The sequence below is a fragment of the Epinephelus lanceolatus genome, chromosome 18 (genome assembly GCF_041903045.1).
Source record: "Epinephelus lanceolatus isolate andai-2023 chromosome 18, ASM4190304v1, whole genome shotgun sequence".
NCBI lineage: Eukaryota > Metazoa > Chordata > Actinopteri > Perciformes > Serranidae > Epinephelus > Epinephelus lanceolatus.
Genome location: NC_135751.1, coordinates 38,192,612 through 38,218,071, shown reverse-complemented (window position 1 = coordinate 38,218,071; position 25,460 = coordinate 38,192,612). Strand labels below are relative to the sequence as shown.

The window sequence follows — 25,460 nt, the reverse complement described above, 5'->3', positions numbered from 1 at the left end:
GAATAATGTGACACACACATTACTCCACATAACATTGGAGACATTAATCCAATAACATCAGGTAGAAAAGGAAAATAATTACAGGGAACATTTTACTGCACATTCAGTACTTTTATTTTTCAATAATTTTAACTACATTTTGCTTATGGCACTCACACATTTTGACTTTAGGGGAGATATTACTTTATGTGCATATTTAAACATCAAATTCCTGAAGTCTTGTAATAGAAAAATAATTGTCATAATATAAGTAATGAACTGGGTAACTTTCATGGGCTCTATTATATAATCTTTTACCTAATTCACCTGTAGTGTCTAATTATTTTGTCTAGAAATCAGCATTTTTTCAGAGTATAAGAAAAAAAGATTCTGTTTCTCATACTCTGAGCCAGAAATCTTCACTCCACTTCACTTAATTAGTTAGATACTGGATTATTAATTAGATGGTGTGTCATTGTCTACAAACGCATTTTGTCTACAAACGCGGCATTTTACAATATACATCTATAAAGGTAATTTTCTCAAAATTAGTTTTTCTCATACTCTGAGTCAGAAATCTTTACTTCAGTGGCACTTAACATACACCAGACTTTTCAGTTTTACTCCTGTCTATAATCATATTTATTATATGAAGGTTTTTACTGAGGGGTTTCTCCATATTTCATCCATAGCCTGATTTATAGAAGATTTTATTCCTAAAAACATGAAGAAAATATTTTTTTATGTCTGTTGACAGTATTTTCTGATTTATGAAGTGATATGAGAAAAAAAACTTGACTCTTAACATATCAACCAAAGGAAACAAAAATTTTAAACCTGACTTAAACTAATGTTCAGATATCTGTTCTGGAAATGTAAATCAGCTCATATTTAATTAGATAATGCTTAATTTGTCTGGTCTCGAAACTGGGTGCATGCTGAGTGACATCTACTGTAGGTGATACACTGACTATGGATAAATATGTCACACAACCTCGCCACAAAAAATCCAAACTATCCTTTTAATTAAGGTTTTGAACACAGGACTTTTACTTGTAGTGGAGTATTTCCAGAGTGTGGTATTTGTACTTTTACTAAGGATCTGAAAACTACTTCCACCACTACTAAAAAACATAAACATCTAGTGCTGCTGCCGTATGAGATTTTCATGGTATAACTGTCTCAAAGAAATATCATGGCTTCACTGTATTATTACTACCAGTCTGAATGTTTTATTTTTATGATTTAAACTTGAAGCTTTTTTTCTGTGTAAAAAGCCTCCCTTTTGACAATAACTAAAATAAAGTTGATATTTTCCGACCAGTTGCTTTTTTTCTTTTCAGTATCATAGATGAGCAGATGTAAATGTAACGTTAAACGTTGACGTTCATACCACAGTACACCTTGAAACCAGTGTACTGCCGCAACCCTATAAACCAGTGGTTTCCAACTGGTGTGTCTCAGTCCAAAGTGGGTCGTGGGTCCATCTTGAATGGACCACAGGTGACTCCTAAACATGTCAGGGTTGTAAAAACACACTTTATTGTGAAGTACAGTTAATTCCAGGCAGAAGCTTTTATTTTGAAGTGCTGTTTCCTGTTGCAGAGTGAGTGAATAATAGACAGCTACTGAACAGAGACAGCAAACTAGCTTGACGATATAGCCAAACACAAGTATGACACTGACTGTATTAAACACCTGAGACCAAATCTGGACCAGGTGGGAGCCACTGATATAAAACATCAGTATGAGAGGACAATGAAGACACAGGAAGTCGACACGTAGCAGTTTAGAAAGCCTCTTTAATTGCAATAATACCAACATTTCACAACATGATTTCCATTCCAGAGGTGCAGACGAACATTACAAAAGAACCGAGGAGATGCGGCTTTTCTTCTTTTTTTTTGGATTTCATTTGTTGTTTTAATTTATTTTAAGTGCGATCTTTTTTAATTATGAGCTGTTTTTCTTAACAACACATTCCTCTCACTTCCCAGCAGTGTGAGCCTGAAAGCAGCCCCTGAGCACAGCCTGCGAGGGGTTAACATCATCCTGACAGAGAGAGCTGTTCATCTGATACTCAACACCTGGCCACATGTCGCGTCTATGTGAAGCCCTGTCAGCGTGGTGTACACAGGTTACAGTGATGAAGAGCGCCACTACCTCCACAAGCTGTGCTCTGAGAATACAGTGTGTGCTGTGAGTAATAGACTACCCCACCACCCCTGTTCAAACTTTACCTTGAACAGAAACAAAAACACTGATAGTGATAAATGTAAAAAAAAAAAAAAAAAAAAAAAAATCAATGCATATCCAGAAGAACAAAGCCAACAAACCCTGCCCAGGAGAATTCAGCTGCATTTTAAGGCCTTAGTGTGTGTTGGCAGTCTTACTAAATGAGCATGTGCCCAGTCTTTCCAAAAGCTCCTCCATCAATGTTTCACACAGATGCAGTGGTTCATAACGTCAAGGCCAAAGTGTTTGTTTTTTATCTCAGTGCAAAATTAAATTTCAGCACAGTCACAATCAGATGCCTTCAGTATGCGTCAATGAGTCTCCAATCAGGAAATCTGCCTCTAATTACCACGAGAAATGTGTGTGTGTTACATAGTTAAGCCCAAAAGCGTAGTCACGAGTACTAACTGCAGCTAAATTGATAGAATACATTTCCGCATATAAACCTTCATTATAAACTGAAGCGAGAGCGCGAGCATAATAAACACGAAGCACTTCCATTCTTAACCATTATAAAAACTTCTGCATAAAATACAATTCTATAGACTGAGATTTTAACTTTGGTCCCCTTCCAGTAATCTGTCTTCATTTGTGTCAACTTCTCTCTTTGTTTTCTCTTCTTCAATTAGAAAAATAGATCCTAAATCAGGACTTTCACAATTGGAATGTTTCCTTACAAAAATATTTTTTTCCCAGAGAATGAAAAATGAAGCAAACGAAAAATTTGGCCCAAAAATAACAACGTGTGTGTGTGTTTGTCAGCATGGTGATTGTCCAACTTAACTGGCTTCTATGTGTGTGTGTGAGAGAGTGTGTTGAGAATGCATAGATTGTCAGTGTTACAGAGATCAGAGCGTCACAGGACTGAAGGTGTTTGTGTTCCTCTCTGCTCAGTAGGTACAGTAATGTGTGCTCGTATGTGAATTTGGATCGGTCTATGTGTGATGCGGTTCTAAGGAGTCGAGCAGCACTGTGGCTCTTCACTCAGGCTTGGGCTCCGGGGTCTCGGGGGTCTTGGGCTCCCCATCCTCATCACTTTCGAGGCCACCGCGGGGAACAGTGCGGCGCACGGTGAAGGGGAGGTCGCCACGCCTGAAACAGAAAACTGGAGTTAGTGTCTCATAGTTGTACGACTCAGCAAACCAGGCAAGATCCAGGCACAGTTTAGATACATGTCTGTGAAAACATGGACGTTGACGTTGAGTAGCGGCCAGAAGTGTTTTTCCAGAACATTATGATGTCACAGTGGAGCTGACCTTTGACCTTTTGGATATAAAATGTCATCACCTCATCATTGTATCCTATTTGACATTTTTGTAACATTTTGTCATATTTAAAGCACCAGTTCTTGAGTTATGGCAAAAACATGTTTTGTGAGGTCACAGTGACCTTGACCTTCGACCATCAAATTCTGATCATTTCATTCTTGAATCCAAGTAGACCAGCCTTCTTGAGATATTGCATTCAAGGGAATGAGAGGATTGCAAGGTCACAGTGATCTTGACCTTTGACCACTAAAATCTAATTAGAATTTGAAAAAACTCCCTCAGGGTGCTCTTGAAATATCGTTTTCACAAGAATGAGACGGATGTAAGGTCACAGTGATCTTGACCTTTGACCACCAAATTGTAATCAGTTCATCATTGAGTCCAAGTGTAAGTTTGTGCGAACTTTGAAGAAATTCCCTCGAGATGCTCCTAAAAATTTATTGTCGAGACAAAGTGAACATTTCTGTCAAATTTGAAGAAATGGTGTTCTTGAGATATCACATTCATCAGATTGAGCTAGATGCAAAGTAACAGTGACCCTGACCTTCCACAATCACATTTTTATTAGTTTTTTGTTGAGCTCAAGTTGACGATTTTACCAAATTTGTGGAAATTTTCTAAAGGCCTTCTTGAGATACTGCATACATGGGAAAAGGATGGATACAACGTCACAGCGAACTTTGACAGCTAAAATCTAATTAGTTTATCGTTGAGTTTCAGTGGATGTTTGTGCTAAATTGAATACCAAATTCTAATCAGTTTATTGTCGAGACAAAGTAGACATTTGTGTCAACTTTGAAGAAATTCCCTCAAGGTGTTCTTGAGATATTGCTCTCATGAGATTGATTTGGATACAAGGTCATAGTCACCTTGACCTTAAACCATCAAATTCTAATCAGTTCATTCTTAAGTCCAAGTTGACGTTTTTACCAAATTTGAAGAAATTCCCCTGAGGTGCTCTTAAAATACCGCATTCACATGAATGAGACAGATGCAAGGTCACAGTGCCCTTGACCTTTGACTATCAAATTGTAATCAGTTTATTGCTGAGTCAAAGTGGACATTTGTGCCAAATTTGAAGAAACTCCCTAAAAGTCTTCTTGAGATGTTGCATTCATGATAGAGTTGGATGCAAGGTCACAGTGACCTATGACCACCAAAATCTAGGGTCTCTCTGTGAAAGCTACTGGGACTCCACCATCCCTTTTCCCACCTGAGCTTGTTCTTGAGGCTGGTGACTTCACGGTTCATGGCGTCTGCTGACTCTGTGGCGTCCTCCAGCTCCCTCTGCAGTTTCCTTCGGTTGGCGTTGGCTCTCTGAGCCTCCTCCTCAGCCTCCTCCAGCTGACGCTTCAGCTGCTTCATACGAGAGTTCAACTTGTCGGACTGCGATTTGACAAAAACAAAGTTTGATTATACAAAAAGGTTCTGATGTGTGTTCACACAGATGTAGGTGACCATGACAGGACAGTTATTGGCTTGACATCAGTGACGGAGAACCTCTGACCTGGTCCTTGTACTGCTCTGTGTTGCGTCTCTCGTCGTCCACCTGCAGGATGACTTCCTTCAGTTTCTTCTCTGTGCGTCTCACAAGCTTGGTGGCAGCCTGCCTCTCCCTGAGACAGATTAAAAACACAGTGTCACAGACTGTAGGCTGACCTGCTGACTGAGGAAGTGTTAAGCATTTCCTCATCAGTGGTGACACACATGGAAGTCTGCGGCTCGTTTATCATCCACAGAACGAGGCTGCACGCCGTCATTTTCAGAAAAATTAAAAACAGGCTGCAGTGAGCCTCTCTCTCCATGGGATATTTTAAAAATGTGTCCCTTCAACAGTATATATTATGCAACATAAATGCCACGGCGGAGGCTCTCACCTGGTCTCCATGTCCAGCTGTTCCTCCAGCTGAGCGATCTTCGCCTCCAGGGCAGCCATGTTGGCCTTGTACTTGGACTTGACAGTTCCCTCCAGCTCCTGCAGCTTCAGTTTCAGCTCCTTGTTCTGACGCTCCAGCTGGCTCCGGGCGCCCTCCACGCGCTGACAGGTGCTGCGCTCTGCGGCCAGCTCCACATTCATCTGGTCATTCTGGAACAAACAGTTTGACAAGGAAGCTTCAATACAGATGATCGATAAGGTGAGTCAACATTTATTAACTTATAATCCAACCGTTTTCATCGACACTATAATGAGCTGCTGTATCTGTGTCCACAGACCTGCAGCATTGATTTCTTCAGCCTGTCGTTGGTCAGCTCAGTGTTGCACTGCTCCTCCTCCAGCTCCTCCTCCAGCTGAGCGATACGAGCCTCCAGCCGTCTCTTCTCCTCTGCAACCTGAGCACTGAGGACACAGAATACAAATGTGGTCATCAACAGGTGATAACACAACTGACAGCTCTGCCATTTCACTGGAGTTCAACAGGTGTCTTACTTCTTGTTGGCCTGGTTGTTGATCTCATCCTGCAGCTCGTCTCTCTCCTGCTGGGCCTGTCTCTTCACCCGCTCTGCAGCTGCCAGCTCCTGAACACGCATGAATGAGAACAGAGCGATCAGTGTGAAACAGAAGCAGGGGGATAGAACAGGAAGTTAACGTAGAGATGAGGTGTGCGTGCCAACCTCCTGCATCTGGATCATGTCAGCCTCCATGCCCTTCAGCTTCTTCTCCGTCTCCTTGCTCTGAGCCAGGATCTCCTCTCTGGACATGCGAGTATCATCCAGCTCCCGGATGAGATCCTTCATCTGGGCCTGCGGAGTCACAGCAGTCAGTCAAACTGGGAACAAGCTGCACTGTGACATTTAAACACATGACAGATTTTTCTCTGTTGCATTGAAGACATTTCAACGAGTGACTCACCTGGAGTTTCTTCAGCTGCTTCAGGGCCTCGTCGCGGTTCTTGTTGGCCATGTCGATGCCGGCCTCCAGCTCCTTCAGGTCCAGCTCCAGCTTCTTGCGTGCGGCCACGGCTCCAGAGCGCTGCTTCCTCTCATCCTCCAGCTCCATCTCCATCTCCCGCACCTGAAGGACGCACATTTGATTTCAGCCACAACCACGAGACTGCACCTGCATGCTTACACCCTGAGCAGTGTTAATACAGAACTATAGTCAAACCACATTTAACTGAAATGATCTGGTTCAGTCCCGTCTGTACCTGTTTGATCAGTGACCTCTTCTTCTCCTCGCCCATCTCATCACGTCCTGCCAGGTCTCTCTCATACTGGGCCTTCATTGCCTGCATGTTAACCTCTAGGCGCAGCTTGGCGTCCTCTGTGGCCTGCAGCTCGTCCTCCAGCTCCTCCAGCTGAGTCTTCATCTCCTCCAGCTGCTGCTCCATCGCACGTTTGGCCTTCTCCAGCTCGTGGACCTGCAGGACGGGGAGGAGGCTTTGTGATGATGGCACAAACAGACCACACAGACACAAGTGCACCTTAGAAAAACACGTCCTCCAGACTTACGTTCTTGCCAACATCGTCCTTTGAGGAAACCAGGTCTTCCATCTCTGCACGCAGAAGTTTGTTGTTGCGGTCCATTTCCTCCTTGATGTCCATCAGAGACTCCAGCTCACGGGTCAGATTTAGAGCCCGGGTCTCCTTCTCACGGGCCTCGGCTTCAGCTCGGTCACGCTCCTCTGCATAGCGGGCAGAGATGTTCTTCTCCTCTGCCAGCATCTAGACAAAGACAGGTCGACAGTGTCAAATCTTCATCCTAACAAGTCTGTAAAGATTTAAGAAGTGTTTTAATCGTCTCACTGTCTCACCTGGTCAAACTTCTTCTGCTTCTTCTCCAGGTTGGACACAATCTGTCGCAGGTGGTCCTGGTCGACCAGCAGATCGTCCAACTCCTGCTGGAGACGTGTCTTGGTTTTGTCCAGCTTCTCAAAGGCAGCGCACTTCTCCTCCAGGCGCTGGTTTGATGCCTCCAGGTCCCTCTGAAGCCTCTTCTTGCCCTCCTCAGCACTCTCCAGACAACCTGCATCCTGCTCCACCTTCTTCTTCATTTCCACAAGCTATGAGGACAGAGATGGCGTCACTCAAACATTCAGTGTTTCATAACACATCCCAGGTAGTTCAGATGATGTGTCAACAGTCTGAGGGACACTTTCATGTGTTTCTTCTTACCTGTGCCTGAACGGTTTGCAGCTGCCTCTCAATATTCCTCTTGGCTTCTTCTTCTTCCTCCAGCTGTTCTCGCAGGCTGTTCTGTTCATCCTCCATCTGCCGCAGACGTGTGCTCTGTGACAGTTTCTGGCGCGTCTCTTCTTGGAGCAGTTCCTGTAGTAAACACGGACACGTAAGGGTGAATTATATGCAGCAATCTGATAACTTAATATTATCTAAAGGTTTTCCTAATCGATCATCTGACACAGCCTGGGTTGCTCCAACAAGGATCTGAGATTATTTAAGATTAGAGTTTTGTCAAACTAGGTTTAAAATTCGTAAATCCAGATTCACTGTTGATTTGATCAAGGTGTGTGTGTGAATACTGGGGCAGAAAAGTGGAGCACATTTTAATTTAATTCTATACTGTTTAATATTAAGCTTATTGATAAAACATTAATAAGGCGTAGGCTTTGATACGTATTCACTTCCTCCTACTCCTTTTCCATCATGAAATACTTGTGTCTTTTTACTGAATTTGTCTGCTGGCTTTTCTGGTTTTGTTTTCTCACGTACAGTTTTAATTTTTATTTATTTTGCATGTTTCAAAATAAACTCTGAATCTACCTGAACATCTTGCAGCTGGGACTCCACAGCTGAGCAGTCTTTTGTAGCCTTGATGGACTTTCCCTCCACCTCACACAGCACGGCGCTAACGTTATCCAGCTCAGCCTGTGGACCAAAGACACATCATCGACTCAGTGTTCAGTTTGTATGGACACAGAAAAGTCTGTAAATGTAATCACACACTCAACACACAGGTGATTTGCAGCAAACCCAGACAGTGATTGTTAAAAGAGTCGTACCTGTGTTTTAGCCAGTTTCTCGGCCAGCTCCAGCCTCTGGCGTTCACTCTCTGTATGTTTGAGCTGCAGCTCCTGGACCTGGGCCTCAGCCTTCTTCCTGCGATGCTCGGAATCTCCTTTGCCCTGCATCAGTGTCTGCAGCTCAATGGTGAGCTCGTTCCTCTCCGACTCCAGAGCCTGCTTGGCCTTCTCCATGGACACTTTGTTCTGCAAGGAAGGCGGATTTTCAGTCAATCATTTTCATTATTTTAATAATAATAAAACAGTGTTTCCCACAGAAACACATTCTATGTGTGGTAGCAGCTGACAGTGACACAACCTCTGGCAAAGCATTAATGGTTTCTGCAGTCAAAAAACAATATGCATTGAGGAGAAATAGCAGCAGGTGAATACAAGGCTCTTACCCTCTTAGCCTGCTCCAGCTGCTCATTGAGCTCATCAAAGGCCTGGCTGTGTTTCTGTCTCATCTCAGTCAGCTGATGTTCATGGAGTTTGGCCTCCTCATCCAGAGTCTTCTTTAGTTGTGCCACCTCTGTCTCACGCTTGGTCCTGAGAATGGAGAGCAGAGGTTAATCTCTTATGTCACGATCTCCAACAGACTCAAACCTCAGTATGTCACACTGCATCACTTGAACTGTTTTAGTATCTCTACCTGAGCTCCTGCTGGGCGGCGGTGGAGTCCAGAGTGTCCTCTAGCTCAGTCTTGAGGGCCTCCAGCTCTTCTCCCAGGTCCCTGCGGTGCTTCTCTGCCTTGGCGCGTGCCTGCCTCTCCAGCTCCAAATCCTCCTGCAGCTCAGAGAGCTGAGCCTCCATCTCACGGATCTTTTTCTGTGCCAGGTTCTTCTGTGCTGCCTCTTCCTCGATCCTTGAGGGAGGAACAGGTCAGCAAAAATGAGTAAATGGAGCAGGAGGTTGGGGAGTCTTTCATTTGATTACAAGAGCCTGTAATACCACTGCTGACAGATGAACTGAAGGGTAACAATGGAAAATAATGTCCCATACAGACCTGGCCAGAGCTGCCTGGAGCTCTTCCTCCTTCTTGGCTAGTTGGGCACGGAGCTCAGCAATCTGGGCCTGCAGCTCAGCAATTTGGTCTTGTATCTCGTTGAAGTCACCATCCAGCTTGCGCCGGTTCTTTTCCAGCTCCTGGCGCTGCTTCTCCTCCCTGCGCAGGCGGTCTGACAGGAAAAAAAAAACAAACACAAGATCAAAGGGAGAAAAAAAAACAATGCTTAAAGTTGGAAACTTGTAATATCACCTTGTTCTGTTTAGGACCAGTTTAGGTAAGTGACTGTTTGCCCATCATGTTCTCTTCATACCTTCCAGGTCTGTGATCATGGCCTCGTGCTTGGTCTTGAGTTTCTGCAGGCTCTTGGACTTCTCCTCCTCCTCGGCCAGGTTGGTGGTGAACTCAGAGATCCTCTCCTCCAGCAGCTTCTTCTCCTGTGTTCACAAACAGGGTAAATGATCAGAGATGGTGCACTTTAATGTTTTTTGTGAGGCCCATTAAACGGCTGTCACTGAGTGTGAGTCAGTGAGTTATGAAGTGACGCCATTGGTCGGAGTGAGTGATGATGTTTCCGTTAAGAGTGCTGCAGTAATGAGTCCTAAAACCCGGATTTAGTATTTTATGTCTCCCGATTCCATCGTGTTGAAGTCAAAGGGTTTCTTGAATGGGTTTAAGACTCTTTCACGTTTTGTTCTACAACATGAAACGTCAGTAAATACCCCAGTTGTTAATTTTGACGCTTTTGTCTTAAAAAAACACAGTTGCCAACAAGTGGCTAAATTAGACTACAGAACATCATCACGCTGACCATGGCTTGACCATGGCTTGACCATGGCTTGACCATGTGGTGTAGTTCGTTAGCTTTTTACTTCTGGTGAGAGCATTTGCACTTCAAAAATCTCAACGATGGTCTTAATTTGCAAATATTTTCTTGCTAAACAAAACGTCCCACAGAGCTTACTTTCTGCAATAACCCAAAATCCACTTAAAAAATCATGTTGAGTTTTTGTCGAGGGAACTAGGGCGATGATAACTTCGGTGTTGGCCGACAAATCATCCCTGCAGCACCCTATTGGCCGTTGCGCTTTTGAAAGGAACAGGCGCTGACCATCTTGTATTACTCGCAGCGTGAGAGCACTCCTCGCTTTCACGCTGCTCTTCAGTACAAGCAGCTGCGTACACGGAGGAATTTACAGCTCAAAGCAACTCAATACGATATCTTCTCTGGCTGTTGTGTGATATATTTAGTTTCAGCAAAATATGTTGCACATTCCCGGTCCGTTGTTAGTGCAGTTAGCTTTTCTACTACATCACGTGAATGTCTCCGTTACACTGAACCCCGTTCAAACTTTAAAACTCGGCCCGACACAGGTGAGGCTCAGTGTGTTTGTCAGTTTGCTTACACCAAAAAGAATGACAAGTACACACTACTCCAATCGGCCAATCACAGTGTGCTTTTCATTCTAACCTTGTTTAGTTTGTTGTTCTGGTCGTCTAGAACCATGACATCATCCTCTATCTTCTTCATCTTGGCCTCCATGGTGACCTTCTCCAGCTGGAGCTTCTGTCTGGCTGCCTCCTCCTCATCCAGCTGCTGCTCCAGGTCCTGTGTGCAGATAACAACAGAAGGGTTGGTTAAGTAAATCAAACACTATATATTCTATAAAGTGTTTATATGTTTGAATTAGTGGGTGTATAGATGTGAACTTACAGATATATTTTGCTGCATCTTCTTTTTCTCAGAAATGAGGTGAGAGGCTCGCTCTTCCTCCTCCTCCACGCGGGCCTCCAGGTCGTGGAGGATCTCCTCCAGCTCCTGCTTCCTGGCAGCCAGACGGGCTCTCATCTCCTCAGCCTCAGCACAGAGCTCTGTTTCTGCCTGAAGCTGCTCCTGCAGGGCAGTCCTCTCAGCGCACAGCTGCAAGCATGCAAAAAGATTACACAGTTAACTTAAATCCAGGGTAAACAGCACTTAGACTCAAACAAAGCATCCTCCATCATCCATCAGTGAATATGATGTGGAAGGGCAGGATGTTTGATCTACATTTCACACCAAATTTCCTGACCTGGAGAAGAAAATAACTTGACACAGACTGTGGTTTGTTTCAGTTTACCTGACGCTGTGATTCCTCCATCTCCCGGAGCTGCTGCTCAGCATACAGATGCTTCTCCTTCACCTTGTTCAGCTCTTCGTCCTTGGCCTGCATCTCCTCCTCCTGCCTGCTGACCTGCAGAAGTGGCTTCACCTGAGGACGACATGGAAGAAATAACAGGAGTTAAAAAACTGCATGTTGGTATTTCCTTTTATTAGGTACAAATTTTATGACTTTCAAGACCTTTCTAATACATAAGAAGGTAGTTTATTCATCTCTCATTATCTCTCAGCTTAGATGTTGCGAGTGAGTTTTATGCTCACCTTTGTGAAGAGTCTCCACCACTGCCAATTCCTGAGTTTAAGGTAAGCGGCACAGTTCCTCTGGATCACCTTCATGGCAGTCAGCTGCTGCTGTCTCTTGGCAAAAGCTCTACAAGGCAGTAACAGACACAGATACACAGAGTTATATTTGGGTGCAGTTCAGTGCAACAAACTTAAAGACAAATCATCAGGTTGTCTACAGGTATCAGACACTTAAATTCACTTTTCACGATCATTTCAACCAAATTTAACAAAAATCTATGGACAAATAATCTTTGTTTTTTAAAGTAACTCTTGTTTTATTTAGGAATATAGTTATTAGAGTGAGTTAGGTTGATCTACATTGTGCCAACAATCTTAAGAGCATGTTAAGATTTGTAACATCAGAAATGGGACCTTTGATGCAGAAGAGCTTAACTCATTTTGACAAAAAAATAAATGAAATTATGAAAAAAAAGCAGAGATCAAATGTTTGTGGCAAATTTAAGACTATTTGATGACGTTTAAGGCCTAAAATTTATAAATTTGAACTTAAAGGTCCAGTGTGTAGGATTTCAAGAGATATATTGGCAGAAATGGAATATAATATAACAAGTATGTTTTCTTTAGTGCACAGGATGCGTCTCTTCATACTTGCGAGCCACGTAACCTCGGCACCAGGCCTGGAAACTGATGATGATGTCGGTGATCTTCATGTCCCTCTCCTCCTCAAGGTGAGCCAGGACTCCTGCTCTGAAGAAAACTTTACTCTGGCCGATCCGGTACAAGTTGGGATCCAGCTCCAGGCTTTGGATCTGACATGAGAGGAGACGCGGTGATCAGTCACCCTGCAGAGGGACATGTTCACGTGGAGCTTGCATAGAATATTGTAGAGCGCTTACCATGCGCACGCAGGCCTGCTTTCCATCCATGAAGCCCTTGGGGATGGCGTTGGGAGTGAGGATCTCGTACCTTAAAGAGAGGAGCAGATGGCAGGATTTTAATTTCTCTTACACACACCTGCTAGAGAACCAGACAAACTGTCACCGTGTTTTAACTCTGTTACCTCTGTCTGAACTCCTGGAAGACGATGCGGTTAGGGAAGCCCTGTCTGCAGATGCGGATGCCCTCCAGCACACCATTACACCTCAGCTGGTCCAGAACCAGGTGGGGGTCCAGTTTACCAGCCTGGGGAAGGGGAACATTTGCTGATGAGTAGTGTGGCAAAGCAGAGACAGTACTTTACACACTTTTTGACCAAAAGGTTCCAGGAGGAGCTGAACTCAGGAACTAAACCAGGATCTTCTTTGTCCTTTTAGCACCTTCCTGTTTGCACTACATCTAAAAACTCTTATAGATATAGCTGCATTTGAAACGCAATTTTAGCATAAGAGGAAACACAGAACGACTCTGTTCTGTTTTTACCATTGTGTGAATAAGTAATGAAAAATAGAAACGCACAGGTGGAAACAGAGACTCGGAAATGCCTCTCTAAGAAGTAGACGATCTGCTGAGTGTTTGATAAGCCGCATTCGACCCAAAGTTCCCAGGAGTTTTAGTCCCAGAGACAACTTTTCAAGGAACTAAAAGGTTCCTTTGGCCCATTGTCAGTTGTGTTTCCACCACAGTCTAAAGACCCGTGAAGATTAGGGCAAATTACTCTGCTGACAGGATGAAGGCTGAGGGTGGTCACAGGAATGAACACCTTGTGTCGCACTGGGATGTGATTTAACGCTGCACGTTGGATGTAATGAATGAAACGCAGAGGAAGAAAATAAAACTAAGAACATCGGTCTCCACAGTAACTTATCTGTTGAGTGTTAAATGGCTGTTTTTTTTCTGGCGGTTATGTTCTAAAGCACAGACTATCAGAAAATACGTTTTTATTTCTCTCATTCTCGGCTCTTAAAAAGTAAAAATAAACATTTTAAAATTTCTTTGTGATACAATAATTCATGCATGACAGAGCAAGAGTTCTTTCTTGTTTTATGAATGAAGCAGTGCACAAGTTAAAGCAGCAGCACTGTGTGTTTTTGACCAGTCATCTCTGCAAACACCACCCCCAAAATTCCTGTACTTTCAGAAGGTACTATCCCCTGATTCAGAGACTTTTTGGAAAGTAAAAAAATCTCCCTGAAATTTAATTTAGACCCTGCTCTCTGCGGTTGCAACACAATGAGTCCCTCAAAAGGTTCTTAGTTCCTGGGGAAAGTTCCTGCAGTCATAAACGGACTGTGGTTATTTATTTATTTTAGAACGTAACCGCCACCAAACTCTCAGCAGGTGAGAACTGGCTCCAAACTGTCCGATCCATGAGAATATCTATGGTTGTACAGAAGTTGTAGCGGTCTTGGAGTCTGTGTTTCACCCATCTGCGCATAGGATCAACAACAGGCAGCTGTTTTTGTTTGTTTGTTTGTTTGTTTTTTAAAACATCTGGAACTATTGTGCAAGAACTAAAGTTAGTCCCTGTTTCTTCGGCTGAAATTTAGGTCTTGTTTCTGAGTTCTTTAAAAGGTTTTTGGTCCTCTGTTTTTTATTCATGTGATTGCTTGGTTTTATCTCACAGTAGCTGCATTTGCTTTAATTTGCCGGTTTGTATTTATTCTCTCATTTAATATTATTGTACCGCACTTTGAGAAACATCCACTGTATGAAAAGTGCTATATAAATAAAGATTTTAATGATAGCATTATTATAAAAACTGATGCCAGTTTTTCTCGGGTACCTTCTTCTCGTGGTTGGGGATGATGCAGCGAACAAAGTTGGGGTTTGTGTTCCTCAGAGTGGCCATGAGCTTGGACAGCTGCTCTTTGTACAGCTGGCCCACTGTGCGGAACATGCCCTTGCGGGTCTTAAAGGCGCCGGGCATATCGGACATGCCAGACACCTTATCCAGGCCCACGATGCGGTCCACTGAGAGAAGAAACAGAGGAGAGAAAAAGAGAGATAATATGTGAGAAGCCAGTGGATTTTAGTTTAATAATCTAAACATTTAACCAGGCGAACTCAAACAAAATGCATGTCAGGAAGAATGAACATGACCATCGTCTCTTCACTTCCTCTTGGTAATCAAACACCAGGAGAGTGTAGAGGTGGTTCAAAATACCAGGACCAGTGAAAACACCACACAAACACCGAGTGAATGCTGAGGGAAACAGGAATCAGGAGGAGGATGACAGAGAGGAGTCAGTCGGTGAAGCGTGGAGAGATTACACACCATCACGAACATCAGTGCAGTGAGTGGGAGGAGCTGGTCAGCTGTTAATGCTGCCAGTTCAGTCCTCAGAGTGGAAATTACGTGTGATGGTCCAGTTGAATGTGAATGTGTGTGTGTGTCTGTGGGTGTGTGTGAGGAAGATGACAAACGTTGGTGGTTGCAGTGTATTCTTGTGGTGATAAAACAAAACAACCAAACCAAACCCATGCAATATACCCATTGCTGCAGTACCCATGACCAACACCAGGAGTCCCCAAACAACACTATTACACAGAGGGAGAGAAGGAGAGTTCAATGACAGAGCAACAAGTGGTGAGATGACCAGCTCACACGGCTGGTTCAAGACACAGAAACAACTCACAACATCTTTTTGAAGGTTTAAACCCAAAACACAAACAAGTTTAAGAAACTCAGGAGAGATGGACGGATGGCAGAGAGGATTCATGGTGGAAATAAGTATATTTAACCCATTTGTGCCTGCAACTGAAATTTCGACCTTTGGTGGAAGTGTTCTTTGTGCCTGCCCAAGCACGAATCTGGCAAAAATTTCAAAATCGGTGGAACCGTTAAGCTGAAAAGTGAGTTTTATGAAGTGAGAATGGCTCCTCTAGTGAGTGTTTTCAACTGCTGTTTGACTAATAATAGTTCTTTTACCAACTCTTATTTATATGGAATGTATAAGCAGGCTCCCCTCGCATGTGTGCACTTAACATAATGAAAATTCCTATATTTCAATTGTTTATTTTAGGTAATGTTCTACAGTTTTAAGAAGAAAACAGTGGCACAGTGTGCCCAAATACTGAATATAGTGTGATACAGAAAAAGGCTGCATCTCAGAAACTATAAGGAGTACAAACAAGTATTTGGTATCTATAATGGCTGCCACCTGAAAGTCATAGATTGGAATAGATTCTTCATGTCAAACAGTTTTGTTTTTTTTATGTGAGTCAATACGCAGTGTATTTCTGGGGATGTTTCAGTCCCCAGACGTAGCTGCAGAGTCAGCGCTCCTCACTCCCACGCTGCTCTCTGCTACAGGCAGCTGCAGACTCAGACCCAGGGTGAGTCTGATGCTGTGTTCACTCTTTGAAAGACACAGCAACAGGCTACATGTCGATTGTAATGAAGGCGGTAACATAAAGCTACATCCCACAATTTTCTCTGCAGACGTCCATGATGCTCTACAAATAAAATTTGAGCTGACCTTTTCTTAGAGCTCCAATGACGCAGTGAAGCTTCAACCAGTCATATGTTTTTGTTTCAAGCTGTGGTGTTGTGTTGTTAAGCTTAGTTAGCTGATACTATGCTAGCTTTATGTGCTTTGCTGCGCACAGAGATGCATTAGAGTGCTGCAGGGGAGATGTTTTTATGTAGACTGACTTGGAAGTTAGTGCTGCCCTGATACGCTCGTCTAAAAGGGGATTTTTCATTTGATTTCAGATTGTTACATTTAATAAGCTCTGTGGCAAACAAAGGTTTATGATACTTAGTTTTTGTTCACAAACAAACACTTTTTATGATTTTTGAAGCATAAATATAATCACCAGAAGTAAAAAGCTATAAACAAGCTACACTACGATCGCATGACTTGAACGCTGCCTCCACAACGTGGCTGTAAAGCCTTGGTTGGTGTGATGACGCTCTGCAGATCATTTAGCCATTTAGCAACTTGTTAGCAACTGCCTTTTTTAAAGACACATAAAAGCTTCTAAATTTAAGAGTGGGGGATTTAGTGACGTATTTTATGTCGTAGAACAAAACGTGAAAGTCTCTTAAGCTTGTGCTAACCACAGACCGTATTTCAGGCATCGAACCAAAAACCCATTCAAGACTTGAAGAAAAGGGAACCAGAAGTGCAACATGCTAACTCATTTCCTGATTTTAGGACTCATTCCTAACGCAATCTGTGAGGTAATGTGATGAAAGATGATGCTGAAATTAGAGTCAGACACTGATAGTGATTTTTTTTTTTTTTGGACCAAATACAAACTTTAGATAACGCTCAGTTGATACACACAAGCCTGTAACAATGTAACTACGTTAACAAGCACTTGAGCAACACTTTAACTGCGTCTTGACGATAATGCGGCAGGTCACACTGTTGCTCATAGTGTGAACACAACGTGTGAGACAGAGGCAGCTGCTCGGAAGAAGAGAGGCTTTGCCTGGTCAGACTCACAGATTACATTATCATCTGCCTTCTGCTTAGAGGTGGTGAATTTACAGCTCACAGCAACTTAATACGATACAGAGTCCGGCTGTGTCGACACAAAATGTTGCACATTTCTGATCTGTCGTTTGCATAGTTTGAATGCATTGGCTCGGAGGGCTAACTTTGAACGTCGCTGTCACCCTGAATGTCCCGTTTGTCCTCATTTTTTTAAAGCAAATGTTGTGGCATTTTTCCTCATCAGAGTAAATTAAGTTTTTGGGCACACATGGGTTAAACAGACAGCAGGAGTGAGAGGGAAAGACTGCATAAATGAAAAAGAAACCTCGTCACCTGAGTCTGAGTGTAGAATAGGAAAACGCTGATAAAAATAGGCTCTCTGACAACTCTGTACCTCTGAGACCCAGTGAATGAAAAAAATGACAGACCAAATGGGGCCGTACAGAGGAAGAAATGGATGGAAACAACACGTGGGATTTGAGAAGGTAAAAACAAAGGTCCACACACCAGACAGTAAAAGAGAAAGAAACACTATGAAATGCAAAACAGGAACATCAAATATATTCCCAACATCAAGCACCGCTCCCACAGAGGCAGTGAATCCTGGGTTACAGCAACAAGTCAACATCTGCCCCGACTCACCGTCCTTCCACAGCTCAGAGACAAACTTGTCAGTGGACTGGTTGAGCAGTGATGCCACGTTGTCATTCAGGGGGTCCATGTTCTTCATCAGCCACTCGTCGGCCTTGTAGTCCACCTGAGGAGACACATCAGGCATTATGACTCAGTTTCTAAATAACATATATAACAACCATATTTGCTGAAACTGTCACTTTAACCACACAGTATTACATGAGACAGATAATCTGTGAAAATATCCTGTTCTTCTGACCTTGCCAGCATAATGGATGATACAGAAGTCGGCTTCATCCTTCAGTTTCTTGGGCTTGAAGAACTTGGGGTGTTGACCCTGCTCCTGGAGCACCTTCTCCACAAAGCTCTTGTCTGTGGCTTTGGGGAACCAACACTCCTCATCCAGCAGAGCGAGGATACCAGGGGGGCTGGCCTGCACATGCAAGGGAGAGAGCACATCTTAAGACACGAAATAGAGAGCTACTCAAGTAGAGCGCAAGAAACAAGACTTAATGCTGGGTCACATGTAGAAATGAGAGCTTGAGGAGCGAGTAAGATCAAACTCACGGGTTTCTCGATGAGGTCGATGCAGGGCTGCAGGTCGAGGCCGAAGTCGATGAAGCTCCACTCGATGCCCTCCCTCTGGTACTCCTCCTGCTCCAGGATGAACATGGTGTGGTTGAAGAGCTGCTGCAGCTTCTCGTTGGTGTAGTTGATACACAGCTGCTCAAATGAGTTCAGCTGGGGGACACAAGAGAGAGACGGTTAGGAACAAATAAAAACTTTCCACTGTTACGTCATGTACAATTGCCTCAATTATTTACCTCAAAGATCTCAAAGCCAGCGATATCTAGGATGCCGATGAAGGAGGCTCCCTGCCTCTTGGTCTTGTCCAGGGCTTTGTTGATCCTCATGACGAGCCAGCGGAACATCCTCTCATATGTGGCCTTGGCCAGGGCCTCCACAGCAAACTCTGCCTGCTCCTGGGTCTGAGCCTTCTGGACGTAGTCTCTGCCCACCTTGATCCTGGGTGACAGGATGGCCTTGGTGAAGTCTGTGACGTTCATGCCCATGAGGTGGCACACCTTCTGGGCAGCTGTTACAGAGGAAATGGGAGAGAAGTTCATTAGCATTAACATTACCACAGCTAACCATAGCTGTACATGCACTGTGGTACCCAAACTAGCGTTAGGTTTAGCTCCACCCTCTCATCCTAACATGGTCATTTTGGCTCCAAAAAAACAAAATGGTGACTACCAAAATGCTAAATTGGAGGCTTCAAAACTGCAGTACCCAAACCAATGGGTGATGTAATGATGGCTACATATATTATTTATACACATGCTATGCTTATATCAGGCCAAGATCAGACTTACCGGTGTTGTCGGGCATGGAGGCCTGGTCTGTGTGGCGCTCCTTCTTGAAGGACATGTTCCCAAGCTGCAGCACAGAGGCCACCACCTTCAACATGCCTGCATGAAAAGAAGCATAAACGTGGTTTTATGTTGCACTGATACTAGTCGCTAAACATAAGCAAAGAATACGAGAGGGGGAAAAAAAAGGTGTTTTAAAAGTGATTTGCCGTCCGCCTTACCGATCTGCTCCTCCTCTGGGATGCTCATGATCCTGAAGGCCTCCATGGTCTCTGTGAACAGGTCCTTGTCCTGCTGTCCAGGAATTGTCACGTTCCCGTTGGAGAGGAAACGGTAGTTGTTGTAATTTTCAAGGAGCAGTTCATCTGAGAGGAAAGTAGGGTCGCAGTGAGATACATGGCAAAAGACAAGTTTAAAATCTTTACAGTAAGGACCTTTTAAAAACCCTTTGGCAGCCGCAGTTTTTGCTCTAGGAGGCAGAAATTTTGCATTTGGCTAAAAGCGGGGGTGACAACGGGAGGGACCTGTTGCAAAAAGTCCTGTAACTTCCAAATGAATTCACAGACTAGCCCAAGATTTTGTGGAAAGATTGGTGATGAGCAAAAGAACAGCTGATTACCTGTTCATGCCAACTGGAAAAAAGGGGAACAGGTAGATGCATGAGTGCACGAGGTTGCGGCTATCGCAAATTTGTGCTTAATATTTTAATCATCAGAATGCAAACAAAGGATTCAGTCAAGACACAGGACCACACTTGGCATTTACACGACAATTTCAGAGTGGTGATTCCAGGGACTTTGGAATCGAACAGACTCCTATCCCAGTGGGTAACAATAAGATTATGTCTGTTAACCCGCCCTCACATTACAAGGTCATTTGGACAGATAATCTGTTCACAGCAGCCTTGAATCGGGAAGACCTGCATGATTGATGTTAGGGGCGAATCAGACCCAAAATGTGCCAAGTTATCTGCTTGCATGGAGCCAGCATGACTCTTTTTTTAAGATTATTTTTATGGCTTTTTGTGACCTTAATGACAGGAAAGTTTTTGAAGCCTGAAAGGGAAAGAGAGAGTGGGGAGGACATGCAGGAAAGGAATCAAATCCGAGGCCACTGTGACAAGGACACTGCCTTTGAACATGGGGTGCCCGCCCTACCTATTGAGCTACTGGGCGCCCCGCCAGCATAAGTCCTCAGAATAAAACCCAAATAGTCATTATCACTCTGCAAACCCTTGAGATTAAAAAAAGAGTTTCATAAAATGCTTCTTACTGCGCAGTTTATCTCCAGCCCCTGTGAGCATGTAGTAGAAGATGTGGAAGGTCCTCTCTTCTTTGGCCTGGCGAATGGCACGGGATTTCTCCAACAGGTCTGGTGATCAATCTGTCAAGGACAAGTTTTCTGATACTACCAGCCAAATCAGTTTGTGTGTTGTAGTGAGACATTTAAAATCCTGCAGTGATCAAGACAAAGAACAACAAGTACGACGATGACTTCAAATCTAAAAGAGCAGCAACACAAAATCAAGGATACAAGTTTCAATATTGGCACCGACGATGTAACCATTGACATCAAAGTTGATCCTGATGAATTTTCCCTGGAGGAGAAAAAGACGCAAATATTTATTAAAGACGTGTGGAAGAGTCCAGCTGGAAAATGAATCAGAGGATGTAGCACTAAATCTTACGAATCGGGAGGAGTTGTCGTTTTTGACCGTCTTGGCGTTTCCAAAGGCCTCTAGGATGGGGTTCGCCTGCAGCAGCTGCTTCTCCAGCTCCCCCTGGTGGACATTAAGAGAACAGCAAGGCAAAATATATATCACACGTTCCAACTTCCTGCGAACACAATAAGTAAATCAGAAAAATTCTCAGCAATGATTCAGATCTAACACGACATGAGAACCACTTACTGTGATCTGTTATTCATTTACGAGAATGTTTCATCACCGCACAAAAAAAAAAACTGATTACTTTGCTTCTTTTTAATCAAATATGCTGACACTGTGTTTATGTACCCATGATGTACTTACGTTTGGGGAGGAGGGAGAACATGGAGTGTACAAAACATTCAAACAACAAGTGATAAAAGGAGGGACACCATATACACACCCATCAGCAACACACACAAACACACAAAGCATTTCCCCCACACATAATGTCATGTTAGTGCCCAAATATGCAAACACCCAGAGACCCTGTGACCCTCATCAGTAACCCGTCACCTGTTTCCCAGAGCGTAGTAATCCAGTGAACCCAAAGCACAACACAAACAAACACACACACTTGCTTCAATTTAACTTTAAATTTCTTCCTTTAAGCTGCACTGACTTGTTTTTCGTTATTGAGGCTTTGTCTGCACATACGAGTGTATTTGAAAGTTTGCACATTGACCTTCCGTACGCAAGATAGTTTGTAAAACTCCGACCAGGGTGAAGAAACTCTGTTTTCAGTGTTGCAGTGTAGACAAGGGAATCTGAGGTCTTGGCGTAACATAAGAGTATGCGCACAGAAACAGATGCTACAATTCTTTTTTTGTGCGTCTCGCTGTATCATTCCATGTCCTTTGTCTGAATTCGGAGGGTTTTGCTGGCCCCTGAACGCAGCGCAAGTGGAACTTTTCATTCCTTTTTTTCCCCATCAGCAGCAGTTTATTGAGTTCAAGTTGCGGGATGGATAATTGAGGGACAAACTGTTTGATTATAAAGACTTCCTTTCGATCAGTTCATGGTTGGATCAATCTGAGCTGATCAGATTAGATCGATGGATTAGAGGAGCAGCTGCTGCAGAGGCGAGTAAGGGAGAACTTTACTCGCCACCACTGGACCACAGTGCGTGCAGTTTCCGTGGGAATGCAGCTCGTTTCATTTAAAGTAGGTTGGAAAAATGACAGACAATACTACAACTATTTAAATTATTTAACGGTTAAGTTTCACTTTCATTGCAACTGGCGCTCTGCTGCTCTGTCCGCACCCCCTCAGTACGCTCTAACTATATGAGGCGGTGGATGCTGATGTTGTGGTAGTACACTATAAATAAATGAATGTGTGGGTAAACTCTGAACACATAAAGAAAGAATAATTAGACTACCGATGTATGAAGCTGTCAGGTAATGTGTCTCTTTAGTTGATGGTGAATTACTGTGTACAGTCTTTTTCTCACTTCACTGTAAGCATTGGTTGTTATCTAGCTGCAATTAAAAGGCTATTTCTACCGTTTAATTATAATTCGAGCAAAAGGCAGGCAAAATGAGATTTCTGTTCTCCCAGCTCTATTCTGGTTATGGAAAAAAATGAAAATAAAAAATATTTATCTGGAGTTGTGCAATAAAATGAGTGGAACAAATAAAAAATGAAATGAAATTAATAATAAAGCTGATAACCAGTCACTCAGGTGTAAATTAAACACACACACGCCCAAGCTATTTTTCATGAAAAAGGAAAAAGCACAGTAAAATTCTGAACACGCAGAGTAGCGATACAAATGATGAAAAATTCAACCAGACAAATCTACAGAAACATTTATCAGTACAAAAGTTGCTGTGTTTTTTCCAGCAAACGCCCCTCCCTCTTATCCTTCTATTGTCTGGCTGAATTTTTCACAGGAACACAAACGGCTGCCACTGATCTGCAAACAAACTTCCTCCTGACTTCCTATTGGCTGGCAAGACATGCCACCTCTGTCCTTTACACACAGTGACCTCCAAAACAGTGCGCTCCAGCGGACGGGAAAGAGAGGGAGGTTGAGGGGTGTGGGCAGGGGTGGGGGAGGAGGAAGAGGAGGAGGAGGTAGGTAATGACAGAAGCAGGTGGGGAGTAAGAGTGAATGGAGGGAGAGAGTTAACTCACATGTGACAGGATCGAGCTGTTCTGTTGATGGGAAGAGAGAAATACAACAACCTCAAAAAAGGGATGATAGATGTGGTTTTCATCAAACCCAACTACGTTGCTTTCAGCGGCATCTATCATACAGTTGGCAGGACAGATAACAGTAGTGCAGGTTCTCCGCTGACGTAATGCTCGACTGTCAGATGGTGGACTAAGTTTTAGCTCTGATGAGAATGTGCAGTAAAATCTGCAAAACCAAATACATGAAGTAAGACCTCTGGTCTATATAACATGTCAGAGCACCAGACGCTTTTAAAGGGATAGTTCAGATCTTTTAAAGTGGGTTGTATGAGGTACTTCTATATTGGTCAGTGTATTACATACAGCAGATGGCGGTCAGCACACCCTCAGTTTGGAGAAGCAGGCAGGAGTATTGCCATGGAAGCTAAGCGTGCTGTTGTGGACGGGGGCAGCAGCAAAACGTATTTTAGACACCCCAAAAAAATTCAATATCGGTTTAAATGTGTGTTATATTTAAAATATTTTCACCAATTTTCCTTTGTCAACGGGAAATTGAAGCCTTTGACAAAACTAGCAAAGGCCCTGACACACCAGGGGTTAATTTATTAAACAATTTGTAGGATCTATACTAAAAATATACATGCGGACAAAAGCCAAAAATGGTGTGTGCCAAAAAATATTCGATAATGTCTACAATCAGACTTCCACTTCACCATTGTGTCGCCAACTTCCCATCTGTAGAATGTTCGTAAGCATGCAACTTTTGGGTGGGAAATGGTGTACGCCACTTTCAGGCCTCACGTTGTGCGTACGCAATGTTTATAAATGAGACCCCAGGTCAGCCATCGGGCGGTCACTGAGCGTCTAACGCCCCAGTTTTTGCTGTGTGTCCCGCATTAGTTGGCCCTTGTTGGCTATTTTTCATCAGTTTCAGTATGTTGAATCGGCGTCAAAAACTGCAGAGCCCGTTGGTGAGGGCTATCACTCTGATTTCTAGCTCAGAGGGTGAGAGATCCACAGAAACTTGTTATATTAGGAAGATTATTTTTTCACCATTGAACACTTTGTAATAGTTTGTGTTACTGTCTGCTAAAGCATGGTAGATATCCTTTGTTCTTTCAACACTGGGTTGTATTGTTAACGTGCTAACCGGCTAACTGGAGTCTTGAATGCTTCCTGTCGGTCTTCTGGTTTCCTTTTTGATTGACAAACACAGACTTTCGTCTCACACAGGCGCAGAATGTACATGCCAGTTGGCCATTGGCTGTAGTCTTAGTGGTGTGTTCAAGTGCAACTTCTTGGCGGTTACACAAGAGATGCGAGGCGACAACAGTCAGCCTTTATTGCCACTAGTTTTCTGATGACAGTTTCTGGACCTTAATTTTACCTCACAGAAAACAGGAGCTGCTGGTCTAATGCTGCCTCTATCGGTTTGTTTGGTGAATCTGAACTAACCCATAACACCAAAGTCACACAGTAGCACAAACAAACTAGCTTACAGCAGCTCCTGTGTTCTGTGAGGTGAAATTAATTTTTCTGTCAGTGGAGTCTGTCTTTGAAGACAGCGATATAACAGCTTCAGTTCCCTGTCGTATTCGCCCTCTGACAGCTCGGTAAAGCAGTGAAAATAATCTCAATATAGCGTACCCTTAAACTGATATTGACTTTTTTTAAGTGGCTAAAATAGGTTTTGCTGCTGACTCGTCTACAGCAGTACATTGCTTAACTTCTGTGGCAGTAACCTCTCCAAACTGGGGGCACCCTGACCACCTTCTGCTCATACACTGACTACACATGAGTACCTCATCCACACTATCCCTTTAAACGTGCACTACTGTTGTTCTGTGCCTGCAGGGCGATTATCTTGATTGCCACCCATTTTCCTTTGATGATAGCTCTTTTCTGTAGCAGCAGTACCACAGAAGAGTTTGTCTACTGCAGAAAATAAGATGTTTGAATACAACAACGTGACGATGGATTAACAATCAAATGTTCATACACACACACGCACACTGGTGCACATCACAGTCACAATGAAAAAGTGGTTGGTCAATGTACAAAGAGGGATAGGGAAACGTCGTTCCTGGAAGATGAAAGCACTGGAGGATTTAGGGCTTGTGTCTCGCCTGAAAATGAATCAGCAGGGAGTGAAGTAAGAGAGGAGGAAGGGAGTAGAGATAAAAGGTATGACTAGAGGATGTAAAGGAGTAATGGGAGGAAGGTTTGAGGGATGAACTGTGCGGATCAGAGGCAGGACTGACCTGGTCTTTCTTGGTCTTGTGAGAGGAGGCCACGTGAGCCAGATACTGGATGACCTTCTTGGTGTTCTCTGTCTTACCAGCACCAGACTCTCCTCTGTGAGACAAACAGAGAGAA

At 43.5% G+C, this 25,460-nt stretch overlaps 1 protein-coding gene across 2 annotated transcripts in view; it reads right to left on the bottom strand.

The window, feature by feature from the left end:
• Window positions 1-1,761: 1,761 nt before the first annotated feature.
• Window positions 1,762-25,460, bottom strand: part of LOC117268484 (myosin-9-like) — a 51,313-nt gene continuing 27,614 nt past the window's right edge. The window contains exons 5-41 of one of the 2 annotated variants that reach the window (XM_033644991.2): window positions 25,346-25,439; window positions 23,085-23,105; window positions 20,928-21,020; window positions 20,774-20,837; window positions 20,513-20,611; window positions 19,462-19,605; window positions 19,244-19,339; window positions 18,692-18,963; window positions 18,435-18,608; window positions 18,127-18,300; window positions 17,877-17,991; window positions 14,573-14,760; window positions 12,911-13,032; window positions 12,747-12,816; window positions 12,499-12,659; window positions 11,866-11,974; window positions 11,564-11,695; window positions 11,161-11,367; window positions 10,918-11,055; window positions 9,760-9,883; window positions 9,447-9,618; window positions 9,093-9,305; window positions 8,845-8,989; window positions 8,441-8,647; window positions 8,202-8,306; window positions 7,596-7,748; window positions 7,235-7,483; window positions 6,933-7,145; window positions 6,629-6,841; window positions 6,334-6,495; window positions 6,096-6,224; window positions 5,911-5,999; window positions 5,697-5,820; window positions 5,360-5,568; window positions 4,990-5,098; window positions 4,696-4,868; window positions 1,762-3,306 (exon numbers count right to left, since the gene is read on the bottom strand). In XM_033644991.2, the coding sequence (XP_033500882.1) occupies window positions 3,195-3,306; window positions 4,696-4,868; window positions 4,990-5,098; window positions 5,360-5,568; window positions 5,697-5,820; window positions 5,911-5,999; window positions 6,096-6,224; window positions 6,334-6,495; window positions 6,629-6,841; window positions 6,933-7,145; window positions 7,235-7,483; window positions 7,596-7,748; window positions 8,202-8,306; window positions 8,441-8,647; window positions 8,845-8,989; window positions 9,093-9,305; window positions 9,447-9,618; window positions 9,760-9,883; window positions 10,918-11,055; window positions 11,161-11,367; window positions 11,564-11,695; window positions 11,866-11,974; window positions 12,499-12,659; window positions 12,747-12,816; window positions 12,911-13,032; window positions 14,573-14,760; window positions 17,877-17,991; window positions 18,127-18,300; window positions 18,435-18,608; window positions 18,692-18,963; window positions 19,244-19,339; window positions 19,462-19,605; window positions 20,513-20,611; window positions 20,774-20,837; window positions 20,928-21,020; window positions 23,085-23,105; window positions 25,346-25,439 (5,374 nt within the window). In that variant the 3' untranslated portion in view covers window positions 1,762-3,194. The remainder of the gene's footprint in view (window positions 3,307-4,695; window positions 4,869-4,989; window positions 5,099-5,359; window positions 5,569-5,696; window positions 5,821-5,910; window positions 6,000-6,095; window positions 6,225-6,333; window positions 6,496-6,628; window positions 6,842-6,932; window positions 7,146-7,234; window positions 7,484-7,595; window positions 7,749-8,201; window positions 8,307-8,440; window positions 8,648-8,844; window positions 8,990-9,092; window positions 9,306-9,446; window positions 9,619-9,759; window positions 9,884-10,917; window positions 11,056-11,160; window positions 11,368-11,563; window positions 11,696-11,865; window positions 11,975-12,498; window positions 12,660-12,746; window positions 12,817-12,910; window positions 13,033-14,572; window positions 14,761-17,876; window positions 17,992-18,126; window positions 18,301-18,434; window positions 18,609-18,691; window positions 18,964-19,243; window positions 19,340-19,461; window positions 19,606-20,512; window positions 20,612-20,773; window positions 20,838-20,927; window positions 21,021-23,084; window positions 23,106-25,345; window positions 25,440-25,460) is intronic. The other variant, XM_033644992.2, reaches the window with a different exon arrangement.